The 9,973-nt window shown below is 46.3% G+C and overlaps 1 protein-coding gene across 1 annotated transcript; it reads left to right on the top strand.

Annotated features, from left to right (window-relative positions):
- Positions 1-1,139: 1,139 nt before the first annotated feature.
- OXGR1 (oxoglutarate receptor 1) lies at positions 1,140-8,041 on the top strand. The gene is made up of 3 exons (XM_024567600.3): positions 1,140-1,208; positions 5,467-5,497; positions 6,013-8,041. The coding sequence occupies exon 3, from the start codon at positions 6,087-6,089 to the stop codon at positions 7,098-7,100; it is 1,014 nt and encodes a 337-aa protein (XP_024423368.1). The 5' UTR covers positions 1,140-1,208; positions 5,467-5,497; positions 6,013-6,086; the 3' UTR covers positions 7,101-8,041.
- The last annotated feature ends 1,932 nt before the right edge of the window (positions 8,042-9,973 follow it).

Below are 9,973 nucleotides of genomic sequence, written 5' to 3'. Positions count from 1 at the left end.
CACAGAATAATGAAGCAGCGATGGTCTGTTGAGTGAATGTGTGGATAGGTTGAAACAAAAATAGGGTCAAATAATTCCAAATGACAAATTGAGGAAGTAATTAAAAGAAGTAATTGGAGAATAATTTTTCTCTAAATGCAAAGTACTTCCCAGGATAGGCTGGGACTGAAATAGTAGTAACGATATGTGTGGTAATTAAAATACCTAACACAGCACTATCTCAAGCATCAGCTGGAGAGGATTTTTCTCACTTGGGCCCTGGGAACCCTGGCCAAGCATTCTTGCTCCTGCACGCTGGCGTGCTCGAGGATGCTCTGTTTGTGTCAATGCCCAACAACACGGCAGGGCCTAGAAGGGGCTCTCTCCACGCGTCCCCGTTAGGCAATCCAGAAAACTCATGTTTGATGCTGGAAAGCACCTAAGCGTCCAACTCCCCTGGACGATGCAGCAGAGGTTCAGAGAAGGGAAGAGGCTGTTCCCAAGTCATATGGCAAGAGGGCCGCGTCCTAGATTTGGAGAGGCAGATACATGCTCTTCTCACGCAGTTATGAACTATGTTGAAACCGCCTTGCTGAGTGGTGGAGGGCACACCTGTCCGTGGGCACCTGTTCGCTCAAGGGTGGAAAGACCCTTGAGCGGACGTCTCTCATTTAGAGCGCCAGAATTTCAGTTGCTTCCGTCCTACGCTAAATAAAAGGCCCTGAACTGTGGGCGAGCAGGTGATATCTCTGGACACGGACAACAGGAGTGCAATCCTCCCGGGAGAGAAGCCCTCTTGCCAGTTTGTTTTTGCACCTCTGCAAATGCTCCCTTCCGGCAATTTTGCGCCACAGCGGTAGGAAGGGTGTCCAGAGACCACCGGGAGTGGAAGCTGTGGTCCCTGCATCGGCCTGGAAAGTGAGCAAGGGAGGACACGACGCGGCGCGCGGGTTGCTGGGGCGGGACCAGAGGCTGTGCCTGCTCGCAGGGCTGGGTGGGTGGGAGGGGCAGGGGCGGCGCTCGGGTCTCTGCTGGGACGTCCCGCCGCCAGGGAGCAGTCGCGCTCCTACGGGCCCTCCGGGCGCACCGAGGCAGTGCCCAGGGTGACAGGTGAGCCCCGATGGGGGAGCGGGACCCCGCGGGCCAGAGGGAGCTGGGTGCGGGGGACTTGCCCTGAAGTGGATGTGAGGACGCAGGCGCTCTGAGCCTGGGGGGAGCAGCGCCCCTGGGTATGTATGTCCTTACTGCTGGACAGGGGGCCAGAACAGGGGGCCTCAACTTCTCTTGGAGGCACAGGAGCACTGCACATCCAGGCAGGGGGTGGGCATGTGGGGAAAAGAAAGGCCTTGGATGGAGAGAGATTCGTCCCACCGGGACATGGAGAAGTTCCAGGCTGTCATCTCATCCCGTGCCACTTTTCACGACGGAGCGTGAGGTCTTTGTGGGGGGACTCCGGGGACAAACAGAGTTCATCTGTCACCCCGATGGTTCTGCCCTGAGGATGCGTTCTGAGCTCACTCTGCGTGATTCTGGGTTTTATGGGAGCAAAGCTCAGAGACACTAGCCCACAACACCCCGCCCCCACCCCCACCCCTCAACAAGCAAACTGAGAAAACCTTTCTTGTGTCTTGTCTTGTTTCATTTCGACAGATTAAGTGAACTAGGTTAGGAACGTCTCTGAACCTCCAAAGTGCATGCAACGTTTTTGTGTCTATGCATGCATTTTTAAAGAGAGCTTCCTTAGATTTTACTTGATTCTCCCAAAGATCAAATAGCTAAAATCATAGCTTTGAGCCCCATTAACCTGGCAAGTTTTAGTGGGGTCTTCAGTCTTGTGGTGCCTGGGTTGCAGATTCCTATTTGAAAGCTGGGATTCAGGGAGGACTGGAGGGGAGGGGTTGTGTCAGGGATCAGGCAGGACAACATTCACCCACTCTCACAAATTTGTCTGGCGTAAGAACTGGTCTGTTTTCCACTAGTAGGAAATCAAGTTAGTATACAAACATGCAGATGAGGAAACTAAGACGCATCTCTGTGAACGAAAGGCCTATCCATGTTCCTTCTTGGTACCCAAATGGGACCCCAGCAGTGGAGTTCCCAAGAGCTCTGAGTGGAGGTCTCAGAAGTGCAATGTTCCAAGTTTATAGGTCCCTGGTCCACTGGCAGCTTGGGAGAAGGAGGAGAGAATGGATGTACTCAGCCGCAATGGGCACCAGGAAAACCCAGGGTGTGAACTGGGGGTAGGGTCGGGGGAGCTTCAAGGGGTGGGCATTGCTAGATGAGGAGCTGACTACAGAGTTAACAGATAGCCTTGAAAAATCACAGTTCATCATGAATCCCACTTTACTTGCTCCCACCAAATGGGCGGGAAAGCTCTATAGGTGTAAGGCAGTGAATATCGCTACCACTTGAATAGTTGGCAGCTTTTCTGGTCCTGCCTTCTACTTCCACCGAAGTCTGGAATCCCAGGGTGAGGCTCGTAGACAAGCTGGCATTAGGATGAGGAATCTCAAGCTGTGTGTCCCCAAACCATGGATACCCTGCAGGGAGCCTCCAACGATCACAATCTCTTCCCAACTTCAGAGTAAAAAATACAGGGTAAAACAATCACCATTTTTTTCCCTCTATAAAATTTCCCCAGATCTTTGGGGCTTGCTGTTGTGTGACATCGTGTGTAGTTCAGAATTGCATGTCTGGTTATGTGGATGCATGAGAGATCGTTATTTGCAGTTTGTAAAGAGTCCATGGGTTCGGGTGGTCCCACGGATGTAACAGAATCGGGGTCACACCACGTTCCTCTTTAATGTCCTTTGAATGTAAGCGAGTCCTTTGTGGACCTCAGCTCTCTGGGTGGGAGCGGTGATTCGCACAGGGCCTGGGGCTGTTGAGGAAAGAAGCTGCCTCACTGTACTCGGCTAGCAGCCCAGAACACTTTCTGTCTGTTCTTAACTTCACACGTATTTTGTAAACTCAAACCTTTCTCTCGGTGAGCTCTATGGGACCGGGGTTAAATTTCTTAGTCCCTCCTCCCTTACAATTGGTCAGTCAGTTTTATGAAATCCCAAGCTTAACTGTTGTCTTTTGAATAACAAAGCAGCTGTTTCTACCTACAACCTGTCTTTTCCTGATAGGATTACTGTTTAAAATGGCCCCATAACATGGCAGGGGTTTATTTGGCAATGGCAGAAATTAATTTTGCTCCTTACTTTAAAAGTCGTTAAAGGACCAAACTTTCTTTTTTTGAATAATAGTTGCTGCTTCACTAGCCCTTCAGCACAAGCTCCATTTTGTTAAGGTTACTCTTTGTTCTTTTAGGTGTTCAGCACCTAGTATTTACTGTGGCGGGCCCCTGGGTACAAGGTGACTTCACGTTTCTGCTTTCAAGGAGTTCACAGATAAGCACTGTGCACTGGAGAGCCCGTTTCCCTCGGCTTTGGCCCAGGGGAACGCTACTCACTGTGGTTTCCTGGCCTCGCAGCAGCCCCGCTGCCCAGCGGTGCCTGACTCCTACCATGTCTTTGCTGTGTAGGTGCCAGGTCCGTGAGTAGCATCGCTGCTCCACGTCAGTGAACTTGACGAGGAGAGAAACATTCACTTTCGGTGGGTAACCCCTGCCCCCAGGGAGCACCGGCCTCTCCTGTGAGGGCCCTCGCTGCTGCCCAGGGGCAAGTTTCATATCCTGGGCTACTGGTTTTCCCAATTCATTCAGAAGAAAAGTAATAAGTGTTTGAATGCTTTCTGAGATGCATCCTAAGCGAGAGCTGGAAGGGTATAATCAATACCACACAACAGCGAAGGAATCTACTAATTTCAGACTTGTTAGGTTGGGCCAGTCTGAAATATACGTCTGTAGAACGCTGAGGAAAAGTTTGAGAATGTAGATTTTGGTACCAAGTAACAGTGGCAACGATGGCAGGCACTCATAGGGCACTTGCTATGTGCCAGGCACCCTTCAAAACAGTTAAGGTATATTAACTCATTTTAGTCTTCTCTCTACCCAAGGAGGTAGGTGCCACTATTCATGACATTTGAGCCCTGGATCATACGGTTTAAAGGTTTGATTCCCGGAGCTCTTCTGGGATAAGGTCTACTTCATCTTTGCTATTGTAGAGCGCCTCTTTCCCTCGTGCCTACTCACGGTGAGAGGCCGCCCGGCGCTGCAGACAGACTGCCCCACTCTCTCTTGGTTCGCTGCTAACTAGCAGTGTGACCTTGAGCAAGTCATTGCTTTCTCTGTGCCTAAGTGTCCTCGTCTGTAAAATGGGGGTAATTGGGGTACTCCCTCATTAGGCTGCTGTGAGGATTAGGTGAATTTACATATTAAAACACTTAAGAAGTGCTTTGTACACGGGATGCACTATTATTTTTATTCTTAGCTATTTCTTTCTTTCCGGCCTCATTGGCCAATGTCCCCTACTACAGCAGCTATGCTGAGCTGCTAGAACTCCCCTGGACTCCTCAACTCTCATATTTCAGTGACTTTGAACATGCAGTTTCCTTGACTAGAAAGTCAAGGAAAATTACTTTTCCATCCTGTCGCTCATGTCAGCTCACATGTCCCCTCTTCGGGGACCTACCTTTAGTGCCCTCACCCTCTGTTATTCTCCAGGTAGCTTGTTCCTTCCTTCTTTGTGATCTCAGTAGACTTGTAACAGTCATCTATTAAAGAACTTAGTGATTAACAACTACATAATATTTGTTGAGCACTTACTATGTGTCCAGTAGTGTCCAAGTATTTTTCTTTATATATATATATACATATATATACACACAGAGATACATATATATATACATATATACATATATACATACATATATATACAGAGAGAGAGAGAGAGAGAGAGAGACGGTTCCATGAGGTAGGCTTATATTGTGTTATAATTATTTCCACGTCCACCCCCTGCCCCAGTAGACTGTGACAGTGGCTTGTCCACCTGTGTGTGTTGTTCATCCTGTATCTCTAGGACCTGGCAGAGTGCCCAGGTCACACACAGTGGGTACTCCATAAATGTGTCAGTGGCTGCATTTTACCAACAGCTATTTACATTCAAATAATAAGCTAATTGTAAGTAATTCTTCTTTTGTATAATCTTCATGCTTTCCTCATTGCAGAAATTCACTCTCAATATTTTAGAAAGACATGATAAGCAAGAAGAAGGAAATACAAATTCCACTCTTCCCAGCCCTGGAGAACTAAACAACTTGCTTAGGGATACACAGCTGCCCAGCAGCCACACTGAAAACCAAGGTCAGGCCAGCTGGGGACAGAGCCCAAGCTCTTGGTGCTGCATGATACTGCTGCCCCTCCCCCCCTCTGCTCCCACTGCCTGACACACACACATGAACAAGTTGGAAGCGTTGAAATTTGAAATGAAATCTACCATACATATAATGGCTAAATGCATGAAATCTACATTAAAAAAATTCCCACTATTCAGTCCTTTCATGCCTTTTCACATCCTGTTCAATGTTTTTTTCTTTTTTTAGGATAATCCACACGAAGAGGCAGCACAGTGAGGTAAGGTGGAAGGAGCGCAGCATCTAACTCAGACAAGCATGGGTTGGGGTCCCAGCCATGCCACTGGAGCTGTTACCAGGGACAGGTTGCATAACCTCCTTCCCTCCGTCTTAGTCTTCAGTGAAAGGGGGACAATAAGAAATACTTCTCAGTGTTTTCTCAAGTAAAGAGGTCAAGTGCCTCGAACTTGAATCGTGGTGGGTTTTGCTGTTAAATCTCTCATGGCGATACCCTAGGACTTGACCAAAAGGCGTCCTTGTCAAATTGTTTTCCACAGCTCCACGTGGATTATTTTTCCACTCCTTCATTTTAAGTCTCACTGTAACTTAACCTTTGTGTTATTATTATTAGATGTCTTTAATAACTTGCCTCATAGCCATTTTCTTAGAAATTCAATCTCTTCTCCACAGAACCTGTTTGGAGATGAAAGAGAAAAAAAAATAGCAATTTTCCTTTAAAAGTGGATCATTGTTTCCCTTACACTATCGTTAATGTTTTTTATTTTCTTTTATCAGCGAGTTACTTCTCAGTCAATTCACATTGCCAGACCGAGCTCTCTGGATTTCTTGCAAGATGAAAGGAGACAACCATGAATGAGCCACTAGACAATTTTGCAAATGTGTCTGATTTCCCCAATTATGGCGCTGCTTTTGGAAATTGCACTGATGAGAAAATCCCCTTCAAGAGGCACTACCTCCCTGCTATTTACAGCATCATCTTCCTGGTGGGCTTCCCGGGGAACGCAGTGGCAATTTCCACGTACGTTTTCAAAATGCGGCCCTGGAAGAGCAGCACCGTCATCATGCTGAACCTCGCCTGCACAGACCTGCTCTATCTCACCAGCCTCCCTTTCCTCATCCATTACTATGCCAGTGGCGAAAACTGGATCTTCGGCAAGTTCATGTGCAAGTTCATCCGCTTCGGTTTCCATTTCAACCTGTACAGCAGCATCCTCTTCTTGACCTGCTTCAGTGTCTTCCGTTACTTTGTGATCAGTCACCCAATGAGCTGCTTTTGCGTGCACAAACCTCGATGGGCCGTGGTGGCCTGTGCTGCGGTGTGGGTCATTTCCCTGGTGGCGGTCATTCCCATGACCTTCCTGATCACATCAACCACCAGGACCAATAGCTCCGCCTGCCTTGACCTCACCAGTTCAGACGACCTCACTACTATCAAATGGTACAACCTCATTTTGACTGCAACTGCTTTCTGCCTTCCCCTGGTGATCGTGACTCTTTGCTACACGATGATTATCTACACCCTGACTCGCGGGCCTCGAACTCACAGCAGCTTAAAGCAGAAAGCTCGGAGGCTGGCCATCCTGCTGCTTGTTGTATTTTATGTATGTTTTTTACCCTTCCACATTTTGAGGGTCATTCGGATTGAGTCTCGCCTGCTTTCCATCAGCTGCTCTGTTGAGAATCAGATCCACGAAGCTTACATCGTTTCGAGACCGCTGGCCGCCCTGAACACCTGTGGCAACCTGTTCCTGTACGTGGTGGTCAACGACAACTTTCAGCAGGCCATCTGCTCCATGGTGAGATGCAAAGCAAGTAGGGACCCAGAGCAGGCAAAGAAAATCAGTTACTCAAACAACCCTTGACCAAAGAGAAAGGCCTGCTGATACTTTCCCAGTAGTTTCTAAGAAGTCCAGACTATCTCCCTCAATGGAACTCTCAGGGAATAGTGTGTTTTCAGGTAATTATGTATCAAAGCCAGGGCAGAACTGCCAAGAGTCATTTGCACCCCATTTATCAAAGAGCCTCCCTTGGGTAGGTATATGAATGGGATACATACGTATTAGCCAAGGATTAAAATGTAAAATGGGAACTGTTGGAACTCCGGGCCATGACGGAGAACACACGCCCAGGGCACTTCAGTGAGTGAGCGCCAAGACAGGAGAAAGGCAAGTTTTCACTCCTGGTTTCATACTCCTTCCTGCTGGGGCCTATTTGTATGGAACCGCCTGACTACTCAAGGCATTATTTATATCTTTTTCAATATTCTTTTTTTTTTACATTTTGTATTTTTAAACATTTTTTTTCAAACTTCACTTAGAGGTTATTAAACGATATTTGTCACTAGGTTGCAGCTAGTTTGGCAGATTAAAGCAAATCAGTACCAGACACTTGGGATAATTCAAAGGTGTCAATGTAAACAGCTGAAACGAATAGCTGGAAGACATCTGGGGTTTTATATCTGTATTGTTGTAGATCATTCTCCAAGTTGTAATTGAAGTTGTAAAAATTATCAAGTTGTATTTGTTATTATCAATGAGTCCTGAGGACGGAGGGGGCACTTTTGGGGAATAGAGGTACTTTTAAATATATGTATATTGGGTGTTCAATAAAATCTAACATGTATTTGACTTGTCTCTGTGGGAAAATATCCCAGGAAACACTAATTCTCTTTACATACCTTTCTCTTGTGTGACTATCATGAAAATATGACTTCTATTATAATAGCAAAAGCTATTTTTGAATTGTGTGTGTGCTTAATTATCGCTGTGTAAATATCTGAGAAAATGCCTAGTCTGAACATTTAAAACCCTAGCAAATGTGTTGATATAATTAATAAACTAATTTTAAAATCATTGAATAGGCTGGTAATATTTTTCTGAGAAAATGCAGCTTTGCCATAATTATATTTGCATGAAGCTTATGTTCTCCATGCTTAGAGAACAAAACCAATTCTAAGAATCATTTGCAGAATAGAGCCGAGTAGATGACTGGAGCAGAAGACAGAATATCACAGGAACTCTGGGATTTTCAGGTTCTTCCCGAACAGTTACATCTGGCTTAGACCTGATGAAGGACGTTCTCCAGGACCCTCGGCCAGGGGTGCTGGGGAAGAAGGAGGACATTCGATGGCTCTATACGTGAACTTTTCTGGATGACAACATTCTCTCCACCCATCACCTTCTGAGCCATCTTCTCTTCTGGGCCTTGCCATAGCACATGGAGGGAACCACTTCACCAGAGAGCCAGACATGCCTGTCCGCAGGGCTATGCTGCATGGAGTAGCATTCAAGGGTCCATTTGGACCTGAAAGCTGGGTAGCTCCTCTCCCCTCTCCCTAACACCCAGCCCAGCTCCTGGGCCATCACCAAAGTGGTGCCACATGAGCCTTCATACTGCTGCTGTCGTGGTTCTAGCCCAGGGAGTGACCCCCTCCTCTCTCTCTCTCTCTTCTTACTCCGAAGATTTCACCCACCCAACAAAATTCACTTCAGTCTCTTTCATGTCTATCTCAACTTGTCTCTGCAGCTTCTTTTATCCATTTCCTTCTTTCTACCAGTTTGCAAAAACAATAAATCATCTCTCTTTCTGATACCAACTCTTCCACTCGGTCCTTGGTCCTTGTTCACCTTGCTTAGGGACCTCCCCTGACACTCACTCCCACTCTCTTGACATTTTTAAATTTCCCTTACCCTGGATAACTGACCTTAGCTTGGGAACATGTACAATTTTCCCTTATCCTCAAAATACCTTCTCTCCATTCAGCTGTCGTGTTATGTCTTCTCATCTGGCTTGCTCCCTGCAGTTATGGGTCAGGTTCAGATGACGGTGCGCCCTTCAGGGTTCTGCTGACAGAAGATGATCACATACATCCAAGCTAAATTGGATTCAAAGGGTCAGTTTTATTTTTCAAAGTAAAGAGTTCAGGGCTAATTGTGCTGGAGGATGCAGTTTGGAACTGAGGCCAAAAAAGAGATTGATGATACTTCCAAGGCTAGAATGGGGCCCACACGACCTTGATTCATATACCCAGTTGTAGACGGACCAAGTATAAGAACAAAAGGCAGAGCTCTGACTGTCTGCCAGAGAGGAAGCTGCCTGCGTCGTCTGCTCTCCACATAAGGACTGAAGCTCAAGTTCAAGCTCACTGCATCTGAGTGCAGGGAATCCAGAAAAGCACTTTCTGAACTTTGGAGACACAGTAGCCCCTTCGCTTTGTTTTTAACTTAGTATCATGGAAATTTTCAAAGACTCACAAAATTAGAGAGAGCAGCAAAATGACCTCACGTACCTGTGCCTCAGGTCACCCGTAACCAACACCACAGCTTTGTGTTTTCGTCTTCCCTTCCCATCTTTTCCCCTTTAAAGTGTTTCAAACCAAACCTTAGAAGACATAATGGTTTCACCTATAAATGCTGCAGCATCGATCTCTTTCGAAGCACACAAAACCAAAACAAAATAAATTCTTAATAGTATTTAATACTTAATCTATATTTCTATTCCCTTGGTTACCTCAAAAGTGTCTTTTCACAGTTGGTTTTTTGAAATCAAGGTCCAAATAAAGCCTATACTTTCCATGTCTGTTAAGTTGCTTGTAATCTATCAGAGTTCTGCCTCCCTGTAGTTATTGCCATTTTTTTTAGTGGAGGAATCAAGTTGTATGTCTTGTGTAATTTTCCACATTGTGGGTTTGAATTCCATGTGCTGTTTATTGTGATCCTCCGTACCTTTATTTGCT

Source organism: Desmodus rotundus, chromosome 13 (genome assembly GCF_022682495.2).
Source record: "Desmodus rotundus isolate HL8 chromosome 13, HLdesRot8A.1, whole genome shotgun sequence".
Lineage (NCBI taxonomy): Eukaryota > Metazoa > Chordata > Mammalia > Chiroptera > Phyllostomidae > Desmodus > Desmodus rotundus.
This window is presented reverse-complemented; position numbering and strand designations above follow the sequence as displayed.